The sequence below is a fragment of the Amphiprion ocellaris genome, chromosome 14 (assembly GCF_022539595.1).
Source record: "Amphiprion ocellaris isolate individual 3 ecotype Okinawa chromosome 14, ASM2253959v1, whole genome shotgun sequence".
Classification (NCBI taxonomy): Eukaryota; Metazoa; Chordata; class Actinopteri; family Pomacentridae; genus Amphiprion; species Amphiprion ocellaris.
Window position 1 is genome coordinate 19,027,169 of NC_072779.1, and position 27,246 is coordinate 19,054,414.

Below are 27,246 nucleotides of genomic sequence, written 5' to 3' on the forward strand. Positions count from 1 at the left end.
TGGCATAAATCAGCAACATTTATTTCCACTTTTTATACATTAAACGTGCATATCAATAAAATTAAAATTGATCATATAAATACCTCTACTGTAATACTGTTACAATAAATATGGCTCTACAGATTCTAGGCTAAATAAAAAACAAACTTCAGTATCAACTGCTGTGCGACACAAGGAGACACTCAGGGAATACTGTACATGTCTTCTCTTTTAGCACATTTGTCATGTCAGATGATGGACCTGTGTTGGGTGATTGTGCCATGATAAGGAACTCACTCTTCTTACTCTTGGGTGAGAAGTGTCCCTTTGCTCGTTGCTGTGCTTTCCCTAAAAGTGACTTTGTTGAAAAATGTTCACAGTGTCAGCATGACAGATAAGAAAACTAGTATCCTTTTTCATATTGGCTTTGAGACTCCAACTCCGGTTTTTGTGTCTTTTGCCATGAATAACCCTGTACCATTTAAGAGGAGCCAGTGCCAGGCCTTTAACCAGATTGTGCTGGAGAGCAGAGGAGGACACACTCACCACACGCACACACACACACACACACACACACACACATCCAAAACTCATTAATGTACTCACAGAATTTGTACAATTGAACACGGGCACTCTCCTCCACTTCTCTTGTAAAAAAAAAAGGCATTTTTACACCTGGCTATGATACTGTTTGAGAAAGCTCTGTGGGATCGGGCACCAGGCAGTGACAAGTGTATGATACAGCTGTGAGTCACATGTACAGGAACACATCAACACATCAACAGCCATGTCAAAAGATTACATACAGTACTATAAAATAGATTACCAAGAAACCGTTTATCCGATAACGTGCAAAAAGAAACACACCTAGTCCTTCACAAAACTCCCACGCACAATGTTCATCTTTTACATGATATACAATGAATAAATAATGTATAGATCGAGTAATAAATATCATCACACAGATATGTTTCACCTGTAACATCAGTCTTTCATTTCATGTAAATGTCAAGTACTGTATAATGTCATCCCATGCACCATCTGTAATTTTCCATTCTATAAGACTCGCCAAAATCGGTAGCAATCTTGTGCTTTCTTAACACCTAATAACTCAAATAAGTGTCCACATGAAGAGAGGACATGATGCAAGAAGCTGTATGTGTCAAGTGACAGAAGGGCTGATTTGATTTATGCTGACAGCAATGATTAATAAATGTCTTGTGTTACATAATATTTCAAAAAAGGAAGAAAACAAAGTTTAGAGAGGTTTCAATTTCAGTGGCTAAAGCTAACCTTCACAGCATCGTGGGTGGTAGCAAAGTTCCAAAGTCCAAAGATTCAAAGTCAATCAGATATTGTGCAGTATCAATAATAACTAATGATACAAATAGATATAAACCTTTGTGAAAGTAGACAAAAACAGAGAGAGAAACACGTTTAGGAGAGTGTAAAAACAAGGAGAGGAGTCGTGTCTGTGCGTTTCCCTTTGTCTCAGAAGCCAGGTATGTGGCAGTACGCCTCCAAGGAGGCCAACAGGATGTAGATGAACCAGATGGAGAGGAACATGAAGAAGGTGAGGAGCTTGGCTGTCCGTGGGCCTCCGAGCTCTCCGCCCGACACTGCGGGACGTCGGCGGTAGAGCAGCATCAGCACGCACACCAGCGCCATGATGGTGAAGAGGGTGACGGAGAAGGCCAGGGAGCCCGGGTTCACCTTGAACACCTTGCCTTTGGTCTGCCAGTAAACTGCTGCGATGGTCCACGCCACGCCGATGCCCAGGAACACGTTCACCGCGTTGCTGCCTGTCACATTCCCAATGGAGGCGTCGGCGTATTGATCCTGGATGGCAGCCACCTTACTCGCAAATGTGTCTGTAAAAGACGGAGAAAGTGGTGAATTTGTACAATCGGCTATTGATGGAGACTAGTGATGTGCACAGACTCTGACGGGCTGAAAAAAGAGTCCACTACTGCCACAACAAACATTACAGGTATTTAATGACTAGTTATACAAAATGAAAAAAATGAAAAATAAATCTTCTGTAATGGCTAACAAAAAAGCTTACTTGTTTTACAGACATGTTCAATACTGTCACTAAGAACAACATTTAGGTGACCAGGTTGAGAAAATCCTGCATATAAATGCTTTAATTGTTTGTTAGTTCTGGTGTCTGCAGTTATAAATGTTATTTATGTTGCTATTTATTGTTAAATAAGTAAATAATAAAGTATCTTTAGATTATTATTAAAGTTTGGGTTCACTACAAATGTCCTTATTTTTGAAAGAAAAGCAGTTTATTTCAATGAAGATAACAATCAGAAATTCAGTCTAGACATTGTTAATGTGGTAAATGACTATTCTAGCTGTAAACGGCTGATTTTTAATGGAATATCTACATAGAGGTACAGAGGAACATTTCCAGCAACCATCACTCCTGTGTTCTAATGCTACATTGTGTTAGCTAATCATGTTGAAAGCTAACTGATGATTAGAAAACCCTTGTACAATTATGTTAGCACATGAATAAAAGTGTGAGTTTTCATGGAAAACATGAAATTGCCTGGGTGACCCCAGACTTTAGAATGGTGATGTGTATATATCTGCATTTGCAAATGCTATTAAAGACAAAGTTTAACATACTTGGAAATGCTTTCATTCAGTTTCTGATGGCTAGATTTACACAATTCTCACCACAATCTGCCTGTTAAAGTTCCTCTCTGACTGTTGATTAAACTCCAAAAACTCATCTCCAGGTGTCAAACTGACAGAATTGGTTTGTGAGTTTTGTTACCTATGAAATCCTGGAAGTCTGAATCTGTGTTTTTGAGCTTGTCATCAGTACACTGCAGCATAGACACAGATTTCAGTGGGGTGCAAGGGATACATCCTGTTTAATATTTAGAATCAGCGGGTGGTTTTGCATTCATCATTGGGTCTTTTTAAAATCTTAAATATGAATTATGATCTAATACAACCACTGACTCTACTGTGAAAAATGTAATTATGTCCTATATAGATATTTGATTATATTTTGAATCGTCATTTGGTGTCTGCGTTCTATTTTTTTCCTTTCAATAACTTCAAACATTCAAACCACAAATTGATGCAAGGAAAGCACAAACTTGTGCATAAAAAACACCAGGAAACAGAATCAGGTGTTTCATATTTAAAATTTTCTGACCTCCCACTTAATGTGCCCCTCCGAAATGAAACCTAAAAGTGGAAATGATTCACCGTGGTGTTAATTGCTTATTTCACTCACGGTATGTCTGTATCTATGCGTGTAAGTGATAAACACCAGGGACATATTAACAAGGTAAAAAACTTAATTTACACCGGAGGTGGTCTTTGAAAACAAAACTGTACCCATCAGCTGAACTTAGACAGTGTCTGCTATTGACAGACCAAACTGCATGATGTGTTGCTTTCTGAGGTAAAGCATCTGGAAGATTGCTTGGTTGTTGTTTTTGTTTGTTTGTTTGTTTTGCTGGGCAAGCAATGGACAAAAAAGCATCACTGAAAACAGGCTAGTGAGCTAAACATGTTGACTGACAGTTGCTAGCTAGAGCGCCACAAATCAGTAGACACTCCGGTAAAACAGTAGTTTATTGTGTTGGTTTTCGTATGACTTAAAAAGAAAATATATGAAATGTTAATTAGTAAGTTTTAGAAGTGAAGTAGGGTGCATTTTGTTCTGCTTGGGCATTGCCATAATAGCTTTTTCCTTTGTCCCAGCTCTAGCTTCTTATGTACTGCTCAGACTTAAGAGTGAAATCATATGAACTATTATTATTAATTAAGGAAACCTGTCCCAGTTAAAAGTCTAAGGGGATATTAAATGGAGGCAAAAAAGACAAAATAAGAAAACACAATAATCTTGCAGATGTCTGATCTGTGGTATCAACAGTGGATTGGCAGATATGTATTGCTAGATTAAAGTAAATTACAACAAATATTAACATCAGATAATGTCTCCTAATCTCTAAACATGATGACTGTAACTTTGTGATTATTTCCTTTTATATATATGTAGGGTGATTCCAGCATAATTGGTCTGCCAGCTAGAATAAACACGTGGGGGGTTTACAAAGCAAAAACCTGTCAAAACCTAATTTCCATACTCTCTATTGTGCCTCTCTGTAGCAGTGTTTAGGGCACAGTGAAATGGGAATACAATTACTCAGACAATAATGAGGGAAACTGTGTTTTTCTTTGTTTACAGCTTGTTAAGGTCCAAGACAAGTGCTTTGGAGAGAACTCCTGTGACAGCCCAGACAGAGGTACAGGTTACACAAGTCTCCCCAGGCAGCTGCTATTACTGCACAGCAAAGCCCAAAGGAAATACAGGACAAGTCTGCTGCTAGAGCTGATCGACAGCACAGACGCCCACCTGGAACAGAGGTGCCAAGAGCCACGAAGACCACAGCGGTGACGGAGTCTTTGAGACCGATGGTGCAGCCGAAATGTGAGGCCAAGTCCCCGGTCACAGCTGTCAGAACGCCAATGAGGGAAATGGAGACAAAGAAGCAGGCCCAGCCGTTCCAGTACTCAGTGGGTGGGACGAAAGCGAAGAGGACTTTCCAGAAAACTGTCAGGAAGTGCATAATGTAATCGAAGCACGACGGCAAGCGCTCCTCCCCGCTCTCCTCTTCATCATCATCACCTGGCAAAAACAGAGAGGAGACCGATGAAGCACGGCAAAACACACTCCCAGAACTGTTGCTTCTGATTTTTCTGTCGATACAAACCACATTTACTAAATATAATCACTCCCACTGTCATAGCTTCATAAACGGTCATGATGGGAGTTTGTTTCTGTGGACTCATTCTACATTCTCCCTGATCTATAGACACAGCCAGAGTCAGTCCAGACCAGTTTTGGGGAAGCTCTGCAGACACTACAAAAAGGCAGGATGATGTGACGTTTTACATTATACATTTATAGCTTTTTGTCCTTTCAGAGCTCAGCCGCAGCTGCTCTGTCTGGCTCTGGTGGATGATAACAGTTGTGGCTGCTGACATGGCCACGGTAACTGTACCCTGCGACTATCTTTACTGCTCTTGTTAACATTAGTCAGGACATAATTGCTAGGAGAAATGGGATTTGAAGCAGTTGTGCTTAGATATGACAGACGTGCTACCAGTTATCAACAGGAGGTCAAGAATACAGTGGCTTATGTTCACCCATCACAATTATATCTACACACTCACACAGCCCCTTAATGTAGTCAGTGTCACCCCTTATAAAAACAAATGATTCGCTGCCCCCAAACGCCGCTTGCAGCAAAGAACCTCTGTGCCATCTCTGATTGTGACCTCTCCTTTCAATCCCAGGTGAGAAATATCACTGGAAATCAGTCTTAGCAAGTATTGCTTGTGTGCAGCCTTTCCTCTCCTGTGAGGATGCTGAAACACTGATTCATGTTTGTATCTGTAGCAGACCTGACTATTATAATACCCTGTTCTCTGGTCCTTTCGCCACAGGAAACGTAGAAGACACCTTACTCTGTTTTCAAGGGGTTGTCATTGACTCCCCTGTTCATGTAGAATTCATTTTAAAACGTTGCTTAATGCTCCTGACTGTTTATGATATGTTGGTTTGGTATGCCCCTTCTAGATCCCTAAGATCCTGCAGTATTAGAACAACCTTACAGAGGAGATCAGAGTTTCTGTGTCAGTAGATGCATTTAGTAGACAGCTATAAACAGAAATGATCTTTTAAGACTAGCATTTATGTAGCCTCTATCTAGTTTCATGAAGTTGACTGGTATCAGACCTACTTATTACTTTAAAGCTGGACTTTTTTTTCTTACTTTAAGTGATGTAAAGGGCTTTAAGCTCCAATTGCTATGAACTAGGCTACACAAATAAAGTTATTACTAAGTTAAACATTACAACCATGCCAGAACCATTACTACAGTCACAGTGACAGTGATGGCCAAATGTTTTAGTTCAATGACAGCTGCAGTCTGGTCACTCAGCCTTGGCAGCAATTCTACAGACTAGAACCTGACTGACCTCAGCCAGCCATGTCTGAGGTCAGTCCATTACGTTATAATGGATAACATCATAATATCTGTTTCCATACAGCTCAGTCTCACTATATGGATCAGAGGGAATACAAAACTTACTGTGAGGCAACCATAGACTGTATATAAAGATGGAAAAACCATAGATTTTGAAGCTCAGTGTGGTGGCTGTCACCATCTTGGCTTTACCTGACTGCTCCTAACTCTTAGCCAATCCAAAAATAATCACAGATGTGGAGCATGAGTGGAATTACAGCGAGCCATGCAAACATCTGAACCGAGGATTGTCCCATGACCGCAACACGTAAGAATTCAGAAAAAAAATGTCCATGATCCTTTAGGAGGTTTGTGCAGTTTAGTTCCCAAGATGATAATAAATGTAAATCTTTAAAAAGTTGTTGAAACAAATAGTAAATAGTTCCAGCTTCATATTTTATTCAAGTCACCATTAAACATCAGCTGTAAAGCTAAATTGCTTTCCAGTACATATATAAGGCTGGCATTTCCAATTTACCTGACAAATTTAAGTATAATGCTTGAGAATCAATATAATTATAAAGAATACAAGTTAATGTGACTAATTAAATGTTTAAGTTAAGAAATTACCTGACTGATTCAAAAACTAAAGTTCAGACCCAACAAAATTAGACATGCAAAAGTACAGAGCTTGGACAATATCATTAACAGACATATCTGAGTAGACTAGACCAACTCCCAGTATCAGTTGATCAATGTGTGGCAGCAAACCATTTCAAATCACTGCATTAAATCTGTAAATGTAGCTGTAACTCAGGCATTGAGATATAAATATAGGCAAGAAGTGTGTTTTCTATTTATATATACACTGTAAATCTGAGTGACCTCAACCACAGAGAGAAAATGAGGGAGAGGAGCGTATTAACAAAATGACACATCTCTGCTGTCTAAGCCGGCTTTTAGTGCAAATGCTTTGTGCACTAACGCAGATCTAAGAGTTTCACAAAGCCAATGAGTAGCTTTTAAAAGGGCAAACTAAAGAGGGTTCACCATACCATGTAGACCGACATGAATTCTTCAGAGCCAATAATTGTTCAGGCAGAGCTGCCGGTTTAGTTTTTATGGTGAATGGCATGAACGATTCACTACATTACTGTATGCAATTTTAATAAACTGTCTAGAGTAAACTGATGCAGCGAATAAACACAGAATTGCTAAACTGTATTAGATCAAGCCTTGCTTTTGTCAGCTCTTTCATTTATTATGTGCTAAATTAGTTTTTTTTTTTTTTTAATTCAGCCAATGTCAAACTGGATGATGTGGGATTTTAATATAAGAAAAAAACATGCACAACAGGCAGCTGGTGGGTTGGATCAGCCTGCAGGCACCGTCTTCCACAGGTCTGGTCTCAGAGGGGGGAACAGATGAGACATTTCAGGACGCTGCGACTCACCTGCGCTGACAGTGACAGCGCTAACAAACTGCTCCCTCCAGCTGCTGCTCCCCACCACCAGAGCCAGGTTCGTCTTCTTGATCAGCTTGTCCACTGTGCTCTGCAGGCGGCCGCAAAGGCAAACACAGCACAGGAAAGGCGCATTTACAGGTACAAGATATGCCGCATCAGTATAATCTTACCACCATATGACACTGGGGACAGTGATGTGATGAATTAGGGTACAATTAACAGCATCTCTCCTTCTGCTGTGGTGCACAGTGAGTCACCAAAACAGATGCAGGGGAACACAAAACCCCTCTGTCCCTCAGGAGGAAGGCACTTTGCCAGCAGAAAGCTGTTTTACACCAGAGCAGAAAATAGAGCCGGTGCATGAAACTGGAGCTGTAAGTAAGAGTGCAGGATCATGTTACAGCTTAAACCCTTTTAAACTGTCTTAAAGGGGCGCAGCGCCCATTTTACACTTGAACATCAGTTTGCTTGTAAAGAGGATTGCAGTGCAAACCTGTAAAAACAATAAGCAAATGTGTTCTGTTACTCTAAGATGATACTCAGGGTCGACTCAGACTTGCCTCAGAGTCTACAGGGGCTTGAAAGTTTGGCCATTTTGAAAAGCTGCAATAAATTCTGCATTATGGTAAATTCACTGGTGGTGATTCGGTTTCTCCAACTTCTCTGACTACTCAAGCTGGGTGAGTGAAGGACTCCACAGGCAGAGCCACTAGTTATATGGACATAACTCATAATTTATTACACATCTCTACTTAGATTAAATATTAACCACCCAAGGTCAAACCCAAAATATTGTGTAAAAACTGGAATAAGAGTGAGAAGCAGATGTGTTTTTTATTATCTCCCAGATTTTCTGGGGTGTTCGGGGTATTTATGTGCTCCCACAGTGTCTGTACAGTAGTTAAACTATTTAAAATAAGCAAGTAAATTTTTATAAATACAGCCCATCAATTTGAGAGAAATTTCCAAACTAAGCATCAGTGAGGTAGCTTGCATGGCTATTAGGTAAAAAGGTGCTCATTTGGGCTTACCTTGAATTCATAGGACTCCTCAATGACCACCTCCAGCTTGGTGTGCTCTCCCAGACAGGGGCAGCCCATCTTTGACACGTCCTCCGGCCCCACAGCTGTCTTGTTGTCATTGGTGTCTCCTGCGACACAGAAACAGACTGTGAAAGCTGCTGCTCCTTCCTGCTTTTCACTATGCCCTGTTCTCTAACACCATCAGTGACACGTTTGATTATCGATCAGAATAGCAGTTTCAGTTGGAAGAGTTGACTGGACCGTGGGTCTTGTGTTTTGTTCTTGTTTTTCTGTGTTTCTGCCTGTGGTTCTTTGGAAATCAGCTGCTAATCAGGGATAGTAATGAAATGCTTGCACAATCATTTCTTTACGCCGTAGGAAATCGAGAGAGATTTCTGTCATCATTGATGTGTTTGCTACAGTCTGCTGGACTGACACGTCTTTTCTATGAATCTCCTCAGAGTGACAGAGCAGTCAGTCATAAATATTAATCCTGTGCCCAGAGGTTGATTGACAAGTGTCATCGATGAAATAAATAAAGAATTCCAGTCTGAATATAGAAACTCTAAAGAATGAAAGTCATAATAAGAAATTGGAATTAAGTTTTAATATTGTACATAGACGTTTATTTGTATCAGTGGACAATAAGTTTTTGGAGATGCGTTACACTGCCTATTTATTTAATGCTATGCTTATTAACTGCATACGTGGAGTGGCATTTTTTATTTGATATGTATTTATTGTGGGGATGCACAGTAGCTCGGTGGTTAGCACTGTTACCTTGCAGCTAGAAGATCCCCAGTTTGCCTCCCGGCTTGGGATCTTTCTGTGTGGAGTTTGTATGTTCTCCCTGTACATGTGTGGGTTTTCTCTGGGTACTCCAGCTTCCTCCCACAGTCCAAAAACATGCTGAAGTTAATCGGTGATTCTAAATTGTCCGTAGGTGTGAATGTGATGTTTGTCTCTATATGTAGCCCTTTGACAGACTGGTGACCTGTCCTTTGCCTTCACCCTAAGTCAGCTGGGATAAACTTTAGCCCCCCCGCGACCCTAATGAGGATTAAGCGGTGTATAGATAATGGATGGATGGATGGATGAAATGTTGTTTTATTAATACAAATTGGTCTCATATAATCTTCCATATATTGCTTTCATGAGAAGTAAGCATGGTAATGGTCATCCAAACCCATTTCCAAGTGTAAGCTGTTTATTTCAGGTAAAATTTGGCAAATCTGTTGTTGTTTTTGATCATTTCTAACATGTGCCATGCCTTGATAAAGTGGTTAATTAACACCGTCGAAGCACAGTAGGAAGGCTCTGGGTTAGAACCTGCTGGTTGTCTGGGGGTTTTCTGTGTGGAGTTTACATGCTGTCACAGTGTCTGTTTGGGTTTTCTGGTGATGCTCCATCTTCCTCTCACAATCTAAAGACATGCTGAGGTTAAGTGGTGATCCTAAACTGTCTGTAGGCTTGAGTGTGGGCCTTCATGGTTGTCTGTCTCTTGGTGTTAGTCCTGTGATGACTGACTGGTGAGGTGACCTGTCCAGGATGTGCTCTACCTCCCACCCAACATCAGCAGGGATAGGCACCAGCCCACCACGGCCCTCTGCAGGATGAAGCGGGTAACTAACATGACTGCACCCTACAAGTGTAATAATATCTAACCTAGTTTGATTAATAAGCCACTGTAGGAACAATGATGTAATTATTTGGAGATCTTGTGGCACCATTGAGGAGGGTTTATCACGAGGGTGGAAAACGCACAGATTATCTCTGCTCGTCTGAAAATAAATCATAAAAATATGATTATAAAGAATCTTATTGAGTAAGTATTGATATCATTCAAATTAAATTACGACCACTAAATCTGAAATCAGTTGTGTTGCTGCTTTACTTTGCCATTACACTGCATTTTTGAAGACATGGTTAACCATATAGAGAGAGTCCACATACTGAATTAAAACTCCCAAAAAATGGAAATGTGTGGAGAAATGTACAAATGATAAATACCTCCTCTGGGCTTGTAGCTTTTAACTCCAACCCTTAGCTAACTACTTTATTTAACTTAATATAAAGTACAAGCCTGACCTTGAGTCCTCCAGCGTAAAGTCTGGTCATGAAATGCACCAAAGACACTGAAGAGAATTTGCTGCAGACTTAATAAGAATTGGTATCAATGGATATAATCTGTGCTGCCTCAGGAATTTAAATAAAATATAAAGGAGAGCGGATGCAGAGTTACATTTATTGCAGGACGTGAAATAATGAGGAATGGTGCTCTGCTGCTGTGTCCTCAACTCACCGTGTCTCTGTCCCACCTCCAGCAGGATGGGCTCCTCCAGCACAATCGTGAACGTCTTGTTCTTCTCGTACTCCTCATCATCGATGATCTTCACATTCAGCAGCTTCCTAAAGGCAGAGGGGTCAAGGGGACAAGGAGAGGACAGGACCAAAGAGACACGGGTGAATTAGATTTATTCAGGAATTAACAGCGGCTGTCGATGTGAGTTAACCTGCTGTGAGCCTCTGTTACCTAAATTCGCACAAAAATAGAAGCAAACCAGTGAGAGTCCATGCTTTTGTAGACATTCGAATAAAGCCAGTGTAGCCAAGAGGTAGGCCACCTACACAGTGAATCATGAAACAGATCTGTTAGATAAGATGATGGAAGCTCAAGATTTTAATAAATGAACTAACATACTGAACTGCAGAGAATTATGTGCACAATAACAGAATTAAATATACATTTTTAACAACCCACATGAGGGTGGACTGCTTCTACACCATTAATTCCATTAGCGCACAGCTATAGCGAAATAGCCCACATCCCTCCCACACACTTGAAGTTATAAGTAATGGGAAACTGAAGTATTATCTTTCTCCCTGCCTGTTTAGAAAGCCGTGCGTGTTAAAGCAAACTCTTCAAGACCTGTTTAGAAATACAGTTTTTGCTCTTGAACCTGAGTGCTACAGAAACACGTGCGGCCGCGGTGTCAAACTGTGACCGACATATTTTCTTCAGCCAGCTCCATTCTCCTACACTGTCACAGTCAATCTCTCACTCCCTCTCCCTCCATCTCCCTAATGATGTGTGGGTGGCTGTCTATTTCTGTCTACACATATACACTCAGGGTTTGACAACGCGCAGCAAGCGCCTTTGCTCGCTGAAGAGAAGAAGTTTATTTTAAACGCCGATGATACGTCATTGGCTGTCTAATGTCAGGGAAAGTCATAACGGTGGGAGCAAAATCAAGCACAGCAGAGCCGAGAGACCTTTACAATAGGAACAAATGAGTTCATGCGCACAGTAAGTTCACTCTGAAGCATCATTCCGAGGTCCTAAAATAAAATGTGAAGCCCGAGTTGCTATCGAGTGTAGTCACACGGCAGCCATTTTGATATTACATCACATTTGAGGCAGATACTGTTTGTCTTACTGAAATGAGCCAAAATGAGCAGAACGTAACCGCTGAAGATCAGACAAACATTTGAATTTTGCAGAATGTCCACTGAAATACAAAGTAGAAAATAAAAGGCTGTCAAAAAGCAGCGGGGGACCGGGTTCATATAATGCATTAGGCTGATTAGCCGGCAATTTGATTCTCAGCCTCTGCCAGAGTCTGATGCTCATTTGCACTCAATCCAGACAAAAAGTGAGTGATAACAGAAAAGGTGAACAATCAAAATAAAATTGAAAAAAGGGCTGCGGTGATATTAGTTTTTCTATCCACTTTCTTTCATTAGTATGGTGAATCAGTCTTTTTGGGTGAAATGGTTCTTTATATCTTACATTTGTAATTTTCAAGTATTTCCAACACTTGGATGAGTAAAAACTTCACCTGTTTGACTCATAAATACAATAAATGAGCAACTCCAATGAGAAATGTAAAAATATCAGGTTCAATGAAATGATTAAAAGTAGAAAAAAACCAACTTGGGTTAGTGATGAATAAGATGCGAGTCCCTTGAATTTCTACCTTTAGTTATGATGGTAGATTGAAAGAAAAGTTTTTTTGTAGACTTAATAAATAATTCAGTTCAGATTCTGTAAAAGTTAGAAATCATTTGTAATAATGTCAGAACTCTGATGTCCAAAACTCTGTGATGTGTAGTGAAGTGTTAGATCATTGTTAAATTATCCATTTGATCCTTTTGATTCAGAGTTCCTACTTTACTTTAGACTAATATTTTTGAAAAGTGCATGTACAATGTAAAAGAATCCTTCTGTGTGGCTTAACTGGTTTTGTAAGTGAAGTCTGACCTTACTAGACTAGCAGAGACCAACGTTGATGACTAATGGACTAATAAATTATTTAAAAGTGAAGTCTGTGATTCTGGAGAAAGATTTTTGATATCTAGATAGTTGCATTTACATAGTTAACATGTCAGAGTTAAAGTCACTCTCCTCCCACTGTCCTCTTCCTCTGCCTCTTTTTCCCCCTTCCTTCCCCTGTTTAACAAGTTCTCATTCCCAGGGCATGAAATGCTGTCGTTTTGTCAAAACCACTGATGTCTTGGAGACGTTCACAGTGTGTCCTCTGGCAGTGGCACTTGTGTCAATATTCAACACTGCTAGATGCATTAGGGGTTTTTCCAGTTTAAAAGAGCCTCTTAAGGGGGATGGAGGGGTGGTGACAGAATAAAACCTGCATTATGTTTCCTTGTAGATGTGCAGTTGTGGGAAACACAGATATTTGGTTCTTCTGTGGCCAGTGTTACTGTGTGATCCACGAGGACAACAGGGTCCATGAGAGTCTGTATGATGGAAATCTGTCCTCTCACCAAGTCCATGCGAGTCTTTGTGGACACCAACACTGCCCTGAGGACAGGACAGGACTGTCACCCAGGAGACTAAAGTTTATGTCTCAGGTTGGACGATTTTTTAGATTTAAAAATGTTTTTTTTTTTAAGCTTGTTTTTGTTTTATTTTGGGACTTAAGTCTTGTTTTCACTCGCTGTTTGGCTAGGTTTAGCCACCAAAACTACCTGGTTAGATACAGGAAAAGATCATAGCTTTGATTGAAATGCACACTTTCACAACATTAAGCACATGTTAGAAGGGAAACTTCCTGCTGCCTGAAAAGGAGCAATAGTGACGACCCCAGCAGAGAACATAAGGACACATGGAGTCTGTTTCTGATGTTTACAGATATTTATAGGTCCATCTGACTCCCCTGCGCATTGAAAAATGATGCTAACGCACACATAATGTGTCCAAATGTGAAACCAAAAGGGCCCCGACAAAGTGGCTGTTTGTGAGAAGGACTAAGACTGGGTTCCCTGTGTGCAAACTCAGAAGTGCACTGGACACACTGGAATAATGTGTGAATCCATCTGGGCCACTTTATTTGTTTCTCATTTACAGAGTCATTGCTGAAAATGTTATTCAGAACACACAGAACAGACAGCTAGCAGGCCATGAGGACATCACTAGTTTGTATGTTATGTGTAAATGTAGATACATCTATTGGTGTATTTGTGATGAATGTTGAAGACATCCTGAAACTATTTCCTTGCTGAGCCAGCAGCTTCTAAGAAATACTTCACTCCCTGTAAAACTACAATTTAGTATTGATCTTGTCATTAAAGTCTTGGAAAGAAAGCAATGAAACATATTTCACAAAATGCCCATCTATCCTTCAAAACCGACCTTCCCTTACAAGTGTCTCCCTGCCTCTGAGGCTGAAATGGTCACTGCAAGAATCAATTTTATATCATCGTGCATTTCTGCTTCATGATCCCAGTATCTCTGCAGGTCGATGTAAAGTCTCATTATTGCAGCCACAGTTGGATTCTATCAAGACAGCAAAGCTTTCACGTGCTACATATTACATTTCACAGCGTAGATAACGGCCATCTCTGCCTGCCCGTCAGCTCCATTCCTGGGGTTAGTTTCTGAGAAGTCATACTGGCTAACATATCCTGTTATTATATCTATCACATACACATACACACAGTGTATATTGTCTGCCTCTGAGGATTGATCTCATCCACCTGGAACAACCATAATCTCTTCTGTATATGTGGAACACACTGCAGTCTGGCAGGTTCCTTTTACAAGTGCTAATAAAAGTGTATCACATTTTGTGACAGTCTGTTAAATGTTTGAAAAAAAATGTGTGTATACTCCCTTTGGAAATCAATTAGCTGGATTACGTTGGATTAACCTGAGAAAGGAAAAAAAACTGCCGAGGCTCTCTGGTGGAGACTTCCCCCCCAGACTGTGTAGCAGTGATTCTTAAAGTAGCTCTGGACCTTTTATCTTTTGGAGTTTCCTTCTCCTCCACATTTAAACATACTCAAGTTTCCTCCCACAGTCCAAAAACATAAACAGTGAGCCATGAGGACTGTGAACTCTACCTACAGGTACCAGTGTGAGTGATTTCATGCCTCTGTGTTCACTTCAGGAGGGTATCTCTGCTTTCTCCACATGCTGATCTATAAGTTCCAAACTTCCTGAGACCCAGACAAAGATGAAGCCAGTAAGGAGCATGATGAATACACAACAGTATGTCTAATTTCCACAACTGAACTGGGCACCACTGTTCAGTTAAAGAACCATTAATCACACCAGTGTGTCTGCATTTATCTACATTACTGGAGTGTCCTTGATCAACACACTGAATCTCTACGAGCTCCAGAAAGGCTGCAGTTCAGCTGAATATGAACAAAAGCAGCTGGGCTCTGAAGAAATATGCTTTTCATATCTGCAGCATATAAAATACGAACATTGATGTGTCTCCGCTGCGTTGTTGGGTTATTATGTAGAGGAAATTTATACTGAAAGGAAAGGTTTCTGACTTTTATAATGACAAATGACTCAACCACTGATAACTTGCACTTGCAAAATTGTGTGGTAACATAACAGAGAACGGCTCCTTAATGACGTGAACTAATAAGCAAAGGAAAAGATATGAGCAGTGGAGCAGTTCAAATTCATTCCTAGTCTACAGCCACGCTGTCTGTTTGCTGCTGCGAGGCTGTAGTTATGCACAGGATTGCATGCTAACGTCAGCAGGGTAACATGTTTGCAGTGACAACATGCTGATACTCAGCAGGTGTAATGTTTAACATGTTCAGTCTCTCAGTGTAGCGTGTTAGCATTATACTTGCTGATTAGCAGTAAACACAGAGTACAGCTGACTGTTGGGAATACATTTCAGCCTGATGCTGGCACCAGATGAAAAATAAAGGGATCATCAGAGACATGGGGGATTCATCCACTGGGGACCCTGAATGCCTGTATGATATTTTGTGTCAGTCCAATCCTGTAAATGCTGAAATATTTCACTGGTCAAACAGAAACGTTGTTCTGCTGGTGATATGAGGAGAAATGTCAAGAGATACCTTAACCCAATGAGCCCGAGTTTCAGGTCAATTTTTCAACCACCTACTGTTATCTTAGTCGTTATAAGGTCTACCCATACCTACTGTAACTTGTTTTTTCAGAACAGTCTAGGTTATCCAGATCTTCTAATAGCTGATATGATAATTCTTGTAGATTTTCTATATTACTCTTTATATCAACAAAAAATAATTAGTGTTATAAAATTGATAATATTTTTACACGTATCTCACTGTAAAGTGTTGGTGATAGAGATATTTTTTCATAATTGTGCAGGTGAAATGGTCTGTAATCTGTCAATATCAGAACCATAATTGTGAAATCCTGCATGACTTGTATGAACTGAAGTGTTCATATACAGCAGCTTACTTGCAGAGGTGGCCAACCAGGAAAATGACAAAATGGCAACTCTGAGCCCCCCAGAGTCCAGCATCCCCACTGATTTCTTGCTTATAGGTGACCTATGGTAGTCTTTTTACCACAAAAGATTATCATTTTTATTTATACAACATTTTCATACAACGTAATGTCAGCCCTATGCTGGACACTTAGCTCAGACATTTGCTGTAATTTTAAAACCAGATTACTTTTTGACACACAGTGAATCAGCTAGTGCCATCGGAAAGGGTAAGTTCTGCTATTTATTATTCCACCAAGGAGGCAGAGCTTCGGCAGAGTTATGTGATGATCAGCATTGGTCTGTCTATCTGTCTGTCTGTTAGCAACATTACTCAAAAACCGATGAACGGATTTGGATAAAATTTTCAGGGAAGGTCAGAAATCACACAAAGACCAAGTGATTATATTTTGGCAGTGATGCAGCTTATAGTCTGGATCCACGGATTTGTTAAAGATTTCCGTATCATTGTGTATCATAGCGGCACAGGGTTAGGGGTTAGGTTAGGTTAGGTTAGGTTAACTATGAATACAAGTGAACACTACATCAGCTGCCTGCTGACGATCACATGATTGCGATGCTACTATAAATCCACTGACTTATCAGGACTTATCCATCGGAAATGATACAAGGAACAATTGATTAAATTGTGGGGGTGTTTCCGAGTGCCATCAATTCCCGCCGCCTGCTACATATTTAGGTCATGTGATTTGGTATCCGTACATAACGTACACATGCATAACACACACCTGTGCTCAGCGCAAGGTCATTTTGTTTGTGGGTACATCTATATTAAATGGTCACATTCTATAGTGCCGTGATTTCTGCCACAAATATTTTCAAGATTTTATCTGTTGGAAATGATAGACTGAGCAGCCTTGGTGGAGTACTGCTCTCTCTGAGTGCTTTTCCTGTTTAGATATGTAGCAGGCAGGTATATACACATATATTTATGTTACCTTGTTTTGCTCTAATGAAACAGCTGCAAGCAACATTAGCTAGTGTAATGATGACTGCTAACTTACCACTAGAAAAGTTGACTATCCATGCAGCTACTGCATCTATACTCATGTATTTATTTCACTCATTGCTGTTATCTGTGGTCTGTACAATTGTATTAAAATAATCATGTTCACAAGTGAGGAATGCTATCAATAGAATGTAAAAAAAACAAATGTTGGCTACATATTTTAAATAATTTAGAGTCATTCTTTTGGGATCCCAAAGATTTGTGCATGCCATGTGTCCAAACAGGACCGTCAGTGCTGAAAAATGAAGCTTATGCTAAGTGTCAAAAACTACGGTGCTTTGATTGGCCGCTTGAGGTTGGCTCCAAAATCAAGTCCATCCTCATTGACCTCCATGTTAAAATGTCTAAACTTACAGCAGAAATAAACATGTCCACAGTCTGTTGCAAAAAAGGTTTTTGTTCTCCATAAATAATTCCCCAGTTTATGACAACTGTATGGGGGTGAATTTTAAAAGATTAAAATTGTACTAAGGCTTAAGATTATGCATAATTAAGGCCACTTGCAGTGAAAGGTGGATGCCGTCCATGGCCCAGAGATGTTTGCATGACGCGTCTCAGCACAATGTCTTGGTTCATTTTTGAATAGCAGAGATGGCACTACCAAGATGGCAACAGCTGGAGCCACCAGACTTAACTTCAAAACCGCTGTTCAGATCGTTTTTGGGTAAAGTCATGGAGGGTTAGTCCACCTTTATATAGAATAAATGCATGAATCCAGTCGTCGCTGAGATAATTCACTCTGAATCACCACAGTGGGCTGATCAACCAACAATACCATCCTTTAAGCATCCTTTATAATTAGACTGCTGTGAGCATAAATTAAAAGAATGAATGCCTCATATCTGCTCTGCTTAAATGGAGCAAACCTTCCCTTCTCCCTTCATGAGTCTACAGAAGAAGCGTATGATTGGAGAAAGGTTTTAACTGCTTTAAATGTGCTAATGTTACCCAGCCCTGGCTCTGCTGCTCCTCTTTTATCCATGTTTTTCGGGAACTTCTGGATGTTATTGATTCTGACTACATTAGGCGTGAGAAATAAAAAATATCAGGGTATTGATTTTCCTTTTCAAAAGTGATCCCCTCACATCTCTTTCATCTTAGCTTATGTAACTGCCCCCGTTATCCACTTCAGCCTCAACTAGTGTATAGTGAGACACATTTTGAGACGCTAACAAAAACAGATACAAGCTTATGGTACACACCAGCATCAAAGGGTCTATGCAGATTTCCTTCTAATCCATAAAAACAGAATGTAAAATGGTTCTCTATGTCAGCCTGTTTATTTTGGCTCAGATGTTTGTGTCTGTACATCGTAATCTATTTACTGCAGTGCAGAATTTAGATTCTAAATTATTATTTAACTGCATGGCTAGATTTTAAACCGCTCCTCCTGGCTTCATGTCAAATGCTTAAAAACTTGGCTTCTTCTTCTTCTTTTGCTCCTCAGTGTGCTCAAGCATCGACAGGGAAAGGCAGATATGGACAGACATATAGACACACAAAGCCGGAGACAGTGTAACAAACACACACAAAGGTGCCTGGAGGCCTGCTGCCGAGTGTCAGCTCTTTGTCCTGAATGCCCGGGGAAACACTCGGGTAAGAAAAGCCAGCTCTGTTTCAAAGACGAACTTTGGCAGCCTGCTGAGCACTGAGAAGCCCAGATATGCATTTAACAGAGCGCATGCAAGTTTATCCACTCAGAGAAACAAATACAAACACATAAACACGTGCATGCAAAGAGCTGAGATGGTTTAAGCTGACAGGGCAAAGACATGTAGCGAAGGAGTTTCACCTGCATCTCTTAACGAGACTGACTGAGCTCTCCGAATTAAACAGCCTCATAAAAAATTCAGTTTGACTCGAGCAGCTGGGTAGCATAAAGCAGGAAAAATGTGATTTGGTGGATTTAGACTCTGGGGATCTTTGACTCGATGGCTCAACATCAAGCTCTGATAAACAGCTTCAGGTGGCACACAGAGATGAATGCTGCCCTTTTCCAACAATAAGATTCAGATTTAGATTCAACCTAAAAGATAAGCTTCTGTTCCTTGACTGAACCTGGCACTTGTGATTCAAGATCTGAGTCAAACCTCTTTTACCCATGATCAGAGGACTCCTGCATTCCCCTTTAAGTCCTCACTTGCTATTCTAAGGAGCAACGGAGCATCTGAGCACAGCTTTGACAGTTCCCTTTGCATCTAGCGTTTTGTCTTCATTCATTTTCTGATCGCGAACCGTCCTGCCCTGCTGGGTCCTGCTCTCGGCGGACCTTCATCTCCTGCTGCATGGCGGCTGTTGAGAGAAGCATGGCTCCTGATAAAGTGTGCAGATGCTTGTGTCGCTGTCAGCTTGCTACAGCCTGATGCGCAGAGTCTTGGCTCAGTAGGTGAGGATTTTATCTACTGCTCAGTCTCCATTTGAGTGCAGATACAAGCTGTCTGCCTCTCATCTCACATTGTTACCCACTATTGGCTCATTAACTGCAGCCTCTGTAGCTGTCTGCAGCATGTAGAGAACTTTTGGGACTCCTTTAACCCCTCTTCACTCTCTTTAATTGCTTTGGATGCTCCAGCATCTTCTTTTAGTTCCCCTTTGGAGCGACATTTTGTTTGATGTGAGATTAAAGTGGATCCACCGCACAAGTACGCGTTCAATAATACACACAGACTAATGCGTAAAAAGCAAGCAAATGCACAGATAAACGTGCACAAGCAAACTGCCAAACAGACTGATGTATTCAATAAATTCTACCTGCACTGTGAGGGAAACAAAGATAAATAGGGAGATCTGCATTCTCTCTGACACTATGTATCACCTGCCTTTCCTCCCACTCAGCCGACCTACACAATACACCCACACACGAGCACTGTAATTCTCCTCACAAAGACGATTCATCTGACACATTTTATTCCTTTGTTTTCTCCTTTGGTGTTCATTAAATTGTTTGGTGAAGAGCTTGATAGGGTCGAGGGCAAAGAAATTACCACTGCAGGTACCTGCCAGGTCCTTTGCTCCTCTCACCATAAGCAAACACTACAAGTGTACTCATCATCCAGCCAACCCTTCCACACAGTGTTCAAGAGAGAAACTGGAAAAAACATACCACTTTCTATGCTTTCTCTCTCTCCATCTCTGCACTCTTCCTCCCCAATCTTTTTTAACTGCCTCTCTGCTGCTGCATCCATGAATCCTTTTGTTAAAATAATCACACAGGCTTCTTCACATGCACCTGTTTCTGCTCAGCCCTCATCCCCTCCTCGCTGCTGAGCAAGTCACCTATCTGATTTTCTTTCCTCTACTCTGTCGCTCACATGCACTTGCTTTGTTTTCTGCAGGGGAGGCTTTATTATGCTGCATTACAATGAACTCATATATAACCTCAACAGAAATCCCAAAGGGCTGCATTTTAAACCTGCATTCATTCATAGAAAGCTTGTTTCTTTGCCTCTTTTCCTTCTTCTCCGTCTTCTTCTTCTTCTTCTTTCACATCAGGCATAGTGTTTCATTATCTGCTGCACAATTATATCCTCTTATCCTCCCACGTCATCCTTCTGAAAGATCTAAACTTCTCAGAGCAAACGTATCTATGACTCATAAAAATAGTCCTTTCATCTATTACCAGAATAGATAATTTACAGTAATCTAGCAGGACTGTTTAACATACAAATGTGTGGGCTGTGGTGTTTAATCAAGTGATGAGAAGCAACAGCAAACATAAAGAAGAGGAACTGGCACTCACATGGTCTCGTCGTTCTGAAACTCCAGCTTGCCGGACACCTCGTCGTAGTCCTCCCCGACTTTGGCAGTGCCCTCGACGGTGTGGTAGGGCACTGCCACCTTCCCCCTCGCCCCGGACGTCCGGTGGACCTTCACCTGCATGTTGCCGATGCTCTCGCTGACCCTCGTGGAGTTGCTCTCAAACGTGAAGATGCCGGCATGGTCGTCGTCGTAGATGGTGACCGTGGCGGTGTGAGCGTTGCCCAGCGCCGCCTTCGGAGGGATGTGGGGGGAAAGACCCACAGTGCTGTTGCTGGAAGTGATGGAGCTCGGCTCCAGGACGGAGACCTCGGCACGGTGCACGATACGTGGGTTACTGAGGCGCACGTAGAAGTGCTCATCCTCTTCAAAGATGTCATCATCGATTACGCCGACAGTGAACTCTTTAGTCGTCTCACCAGGCTTGAAGACCAAAGTGCCCTCAGCGAACTCGTAGTCTGAGCCTGCATTGGCAGTTCCGTCCTCCGTCCGGTAGTCCACCTATGTGCCACAAAGGAAAGAAATGTGATTAAATATTTAGAGAGTGCAGTTATAATAAAATGCTGAATTATTAATATTTTATTCCTCAAGTCGCTCAAGTTGATTTTAAATTGACCTTGAGCATTTGCTACATTGCTGTCATCACTTCTTCTCTCACCTTAACAGTGCAGCCGCTCTCTCCTCCATGCCGACTCACTGACAGCTTCAGCGAGCCACAGTTCTCGAAGCACTGGTAGTGAGATGGGTCGAACTGCAGGTAGATGGTGTTGGGGTCTTCCTCCTGCCCACTGGCCTCGTGGCAGCTCACCACCTTCCTGGCCTGGTCGGCAGCGTGTTTTTTCAGGATGTTCCCAGCTCCTATCATCATACGCGTAGCTTGGATGCGATAGAAGGCCCGACTCTTCTGCTGCTGCACCAGCACCTGATAGTTGGCCATCTCGATCAGCTGTTCCATGTCTTTCTCTGGGTGCCTCTGTTTTAGCTCCTTCAGGGTGCGAGCCATTTCTCGCCGGGCTTCTTCCTCTTGATCTTGCTCCGAGCTCAATCCTCCACCTTCCTCCACCCCCTCCAGCATCCCATCCAGGGCCTCTTTGGGGTGAGTGTGGGAGTTCACACCCTGCCCATCCATCTCCAAGTCCATCTTGGTGAACATAGCGTCTCCCTCGGATTCGATGATGATGCCACGGTTCTTGTCGGCACGATAACGCTTGTGGACGTACTTGTAGAAGAGCAGGCGGCGGTCTGCGATCCAGGCTTGCAGCACGCAGAGGGGAAAGAAGAGGAAGGTGAGCACTGCCTCCCAGACCTCCACCTCCCCGGGAGAGAACACAGACAGGATGAGATAGAGCCAGATGTAGGCAAACACGCTCCAGGCAGCAGTGACGAAAAACACCCGCAGGTGCTTTATCTTGCGGGTTTCATTTTCTGGCACCACATAGACACAGATAGCGATGATGATGAACATGTTGAAGGCAGCGCTTCCCACGATGGTGCTGGGGCCCAGAGCTCCAGCCTCAAAGTTATGACCCACCACCTCGATGACCGACAGCAGGATCTCTGGCGCTGATGAGCCCAACGCCATCAGGGTCAGGTTGGACACCGTCTCATTCCAGATGCGCACTGTAGTCGTTGTCGTCTCACCGTTTGGCTTCTTGATGGTGATCTCTCTTTCCTGGGAGGTGATGACCTCGATAGCAGACATGAAGCGGTCGGCGATGATGGACATGCCCAGGAACATGTATATGAGAGCTGCAAAGTAAACGATGGCGCGGGCCACCTTGTCGCCAACCGCAGGGTTCTGTGGGTTCCACATGGGTAGAACCACACCCTCTGAGCAGTTGTCTTCACTGGAGCAGTTGCCTGGCGTGCTGCCGGTGTCTTCATGGCTGGTGCTTCCGTAGGAGAAATGAGTGACTCCTGGGAGAAGAACCAGCAGAGTAGAGATGAACATGCAGGGGCTGGCAGGTGGAGTGTAGCTCAAGATACGCTTGTGCAGAAACATGGCGGCGTGATGGTATCTTCTAATGCTGGAGATCAGCGCATGTGAAGGTTCCTATACACCTCTGAAAGACAGACAAGAAAGATATTTGCGTGGTGGATGAGATAGCCACATTCAACATGTCACAAGTTCATTATTCAGAGTTCTATTTTTGAAATAGCCTCTACAAGGCGAGGTTTAACATCGTCAAAGTGCTCACAGTCACGCTCTTTTGTATGCAAATGACGTGGGATCCAACAGTTTGGTTGGTCCGAGTTTGGAGAGCCAGAAATATTGGCACCTACTAATCGTTGAGTCACTGGTATTGAACTACCCTGTCCGACTCCTACACATATAATGTGGTCATTCTGTGCTCAGCAGCAGTAAAAATGTTACCCTCTGCACCTGTAGTATCGAGGGAAAAACTGACTCAGTCCAACATGTACTGTCAAGTTGGATGGGAATCCAAAAATAATATCCACTGACAATGAGAATAACAATAAAAGAGCAGTTGTTCTTCAGCAGGCCTAATGATATAGATATTATATGACTTTTCTAAAGGAAAAACAATTTTAGTCTCTCTTAGAAATGCAACACACCGCTCAGTTCTACTGTATAATATAGTGTTTAATGCTAAAATACAGTAAACTGCTTTTTTTTTTTTACATAAGCCATCTAAAATATGTCAGGGGACAACTTAAAATAATTCCACAGTGCTTTTCTTGGCAGCAGCATCTTCACAGCTTGAGTGAACAATTCAGAGAGTTACAGCATCAACACTTTCTAGAGGATTAACATCTGCATCACCGTGAACAGAGAGAAAAAGAGGGGAAACGCCAAGTAATGTAATCTGGTGCTCCCTAATTAAAATTTTAAGACCATCTCCATCTCAAAAATAGGTTGACTACCTACAGCAGGAGAGATCTGACAATGCTTTATGTGTGCCACATGCTCTCATTGACATGCAGCAGAGAAAAGCTGCATTCTCTACTCTGACCTGCATAACAGGGGAGCACATTTTTCCATCAAGGCTATGTTTCAGGGTGAAGCAGAGCAGCACAGATGCAAAAATTAAGCTGTCATTTTTTATTTATTTTTCTTTTGTCAGCTCATAAATAAATGACTAACAACTCTGTATCTGTGCAACAGCTCGACACCTGTCTGCTGGACAGATTGAAGGAAACAGCAGTGAGATCAGCACCATGGACAGCGACTCCTGCGACCAATGAGGATTTTCTGGGGTTTTTTCACGTTCGAGAGAGTTCAACATTCCACAGCTCAATTCTGTGACACACATATATTCATACTGCCATTGATTCCCTCACCACCACCAACAAATAAATAATATATAACACAATTGGCGCACAATCCTGCACAAATTTTGAGTGGGTGATGTTTCTATGGCAAACGCACGCCTGCCAACTGGTAGAAATGCAGGAACGTGTTTTTTTTGACAATACTATAGAGATACAAAGCGTCTGTGTCTTTCCATCTGTTCTAGTGGTGCCATAAAGAGTTCAGTGACATGCACTCCTCACTGACATCACCTGGCAGCAACAAGCTAACAAGGTACAGATATTTATGTCACAAACCAGCTGCTCGCAGCCAGTGACAAAGAAACGAGACGAGACAGGTTCAGATGTCAGGTCTGCCTTTAATTGCAGTAGAGCTGCACTGTTCTGTTTCCCTAGAGGGACACTTTATTTTTAGTCAACACAAATAACAAAGCTTAAAGTTTCACACTTTACTTAAATCTCATACATTCTAAGGATGCAAACCTCCTACCACTACCAAACTACAATCTCTCCACTGCTCACAATTAACATTTATCTCTTGATTAAAAGCCTCAGCTCAATATTTAACCCTCATCAACCACTGACGAGCTCAGCAAGATGCCACTTTTCCATTTCCTAGAGTTTCTCATTAGGCCTCAAATAAATCCCAAATTATTCAAATCAAAGAAAAATCCTCTGACCCAAAGAAAAATTCTAATGATTTATTCCTCAAACATGTTCGTGTTTGCTAAGCAGAGGTGTAAGGTTGGCAAGTAAACACTTGTACATAATGAGTCATACTTTGATGCCTGCACTTGTTTTGTGCGTGTATGTGTGTGTCTTTTTCAAATGGTGGCAGTCTCAATTTGCACTGAGACTTCTCATGAATGTCATCTCTACTATTTAGGGAATGAAAGGTCATTAAAATAACAAACAGAAGGGAAATGAAGCAGAAACTGTGTCTAAACAAAATAAAAAAGAAACACGAATTGAGACTGTGTTGCACAGAAACCACTGTCAATAGACAGAAATCTAAGCAGAAATGACAAGTGCTGCTGGTTTGCATGCAGCTAGGAGCTTTAGACCTCAGCAGAACGGAGAAAAACAAGATACCCACCCAGGAATATGCTTTATTATTTTGGTATATGGTTATAGTTCCTATTTTTGATATTGTTTGAAACTGCATTACTCACCTGGGTGTAGTTGTCAGTGAATCAGCCCAGTGTGGAAGTTGTGGCCTCAGGAGATGAACTTATCTTTCATATTGCTCTGTGGAAAGACAGGTTATCTTAAATTAAACAGATTGTAACGGGAGTTTTGTAAGCACCACGAAAACTAGCTGGAGAGGATTCCACATTAGAGAGTTGCAAGAAGCTTATTAAAAGCCAGGTATGTGAGCCAGTAGATTCGGCAGCTGGAGGGGAAAGACTAATTAAACAGCAACCATTGCAGACTCTGAATGCTAAGTTACAAACGGATTCAGAAACAACTCGATTATTGGAGATTTCAGATGCAGATAAAAGGCAGATTATCCCAGCAGCAGCAGCCTTTGCACGGGGGGACAAATAGACTGGTCCATTTGGTGCGCACAGCAGTCCCACGGATACTCACAGAAAGCCCAGATTGTCAGCTGGATCCTGGTCACAGCGTGGACACCCTGCACCAGTTCAACAGAGGAAGACACCCCGTGTGCCATTCACACGGCGGGCTGGTGTAATGGTGTTGGCTTGTTGCGCTGGTGTCTTGGAAATGACGCGTAGCTTTCCACGGTGCTTCTTCGCTATTCTTCTCCCTCCCCTGACAGGTACCCTACCTCAGCAAACTTAACACAGCCGGATTAGTTCCTCTCATTAAATTCCCCTCGTTCCACCGCCGCGACACCCTCCGCACAGCTAAGTAATTTTTCAAAAACCCACAATGCGTTTCCAGCTTTATCCTCTCCAGACTACGTGCGATTGTTGATGCGTAAAATAATCAATTAAATTACTGACTCTGTCTTCATTCGTCCCTCTTGTATCATTCAGAAATTCTTCAAAAGCAATTTAGTAAAAGGCTTTAAGGGTGCTTTTCATGTCCGAAAAAAAAAACCAAACTGGAAAAAAAAATCCCCTCGCTCTTCTGTCTGAGCTGGAAAAACGCAAAGAAACCAAACAAGACTGCACATGAGAGTAGGCGTGAATGAATGGTGAAGCACTGAGAGGACGCAAAGCACACGGATCAGGACGAGATGGAAATCAAGCGGAGGGATGGTGGCAGACAAGAAAGAGGAATGTGGTGTTATGCAAATGGAAGTCTTGTCTTACTCTTGCGGTGGGCAGCATTGGCACAACAAACGATGAGCGAGAAGGAGAAAGCAGTAACACTGCAGAAACAGGGGAGGAGACGTTCAGGAGCAGCGCTACACGCACGGCTGGTCCTCCTGACTGCGCATCAGGAGCCAGGGATGAATGGCCATTTCACTCCTAAATCCTCACAATTTTACTCATTATCGCTGCTACCCATCAGCACGGATGACCTGCTGCCAGCTAAAACACTGAGCTGCTGGTCAAATCCCAGATGTTGCTGCCTGCAGGTCTGCTGTGGGTTGGTGGTTTGATGTTGTTATAGTCTGGACGCTTGTAATATAGAGATACAGGAGAGAGAAAACAATATGTGTGAATTTAAACCCTACACATCATCATAAAAATAGGATAAGTTTTGCACTTAATCTTTTATTGAAGGGAAAGCAAAACAAACTAGACACGACTTTTAGAAGAGAGAGAGGAGAAGTCTCCACCTATATTTGCTTATTAAACACCACAGATTCCTGGATGGTAAAAAAAAAAAAAAAGAGAACTTTGCCATTCTGATCTATACTGCCATAAAAGTTTCCCAAGGTAAAAATCAGCAACTTTAAACACAAAGTTCAATTTGACCCATAACAACGGTTTGTTTTCTATAGCTTTGAATGATATCATCAGGGTTATTTTCTTTACAAAGGTCTTCATGAAGGTTT

At 41.8% G+C, this 27,246-nt stretch overlaps 1 protein-coding gene across 2 annotated transcripts; it reads right to left on the minus strand.

Annotated features, from left to right (window-relative positions):
• slc8a4a (solute carrier family 8 member 4a) lies at positions 1 to 26,763 on the minus strand. Of its 2 annotated transcripts, none has more exons than XM_023276350.3 (9): positions 26,555 to 26,763; positions 25,445 to 25,520; positions 21,658 to 23,062; positions 20,983 to 21,500; positions 10,774 to 10,880; positions 8,481 to 8,599; positions 7,438 to 7,537; positions 4,370 to 4,642; positions 1 to 1,850 (listed from the first exon to the last, which is right to left on the minus strand). In XM_023276350.3, exons 3-9 carry the CDS (start codon positions 22,999 to 23,001, stop codon positions 1,471 to 1,473), a joined length of 2,841 nt encoding a protein of 946 aa, XP_023132118.2. In that variant the 5' UTR covers positions 23,002 to 23,062; positions 25,445 to 25,520; positions 26,555 to 26,763; the 3' UTR covers positions 1 to 1,470. The 2 variants fall into 2 exon arrangements, with proteins under 2 accessions (XP_023132118.2, XP_023132117.2); XM_023276349.3 differs by lacking the exon at positions 26,555 to 26,763 and adding an exon at positions 25,863 to 26,548.
• Between the last annotated feature and the right edge of the window lie 483 nt (positions 26,764 to 27,246).

Bases quoted from the DNA above. Each gene is read 5' to 3' on its own strand.
- slc8a4a (XM_023276350.3), bottom strand. From the start codon at position 23,001: ATGTTTCTGCACAAGCGTATCTTGAGCTACACTCCACCTGCCAGCCCC. The intron at 10,881-20,982 runs GTGAGTGCCAGT...CTCTGCCTTTAG, and splicing joins TTTCAGAACGACGAGACCAT to GAAGCTGCTGAATGTGAAGA. The intron at 1,851-4,369 runs GTGGGCGTCTGT...CGTCTTTTACAG, and splicing joins TCTTGGCACCTCTGTTCCAG to ACACATTTGCGAGTAAGGTG.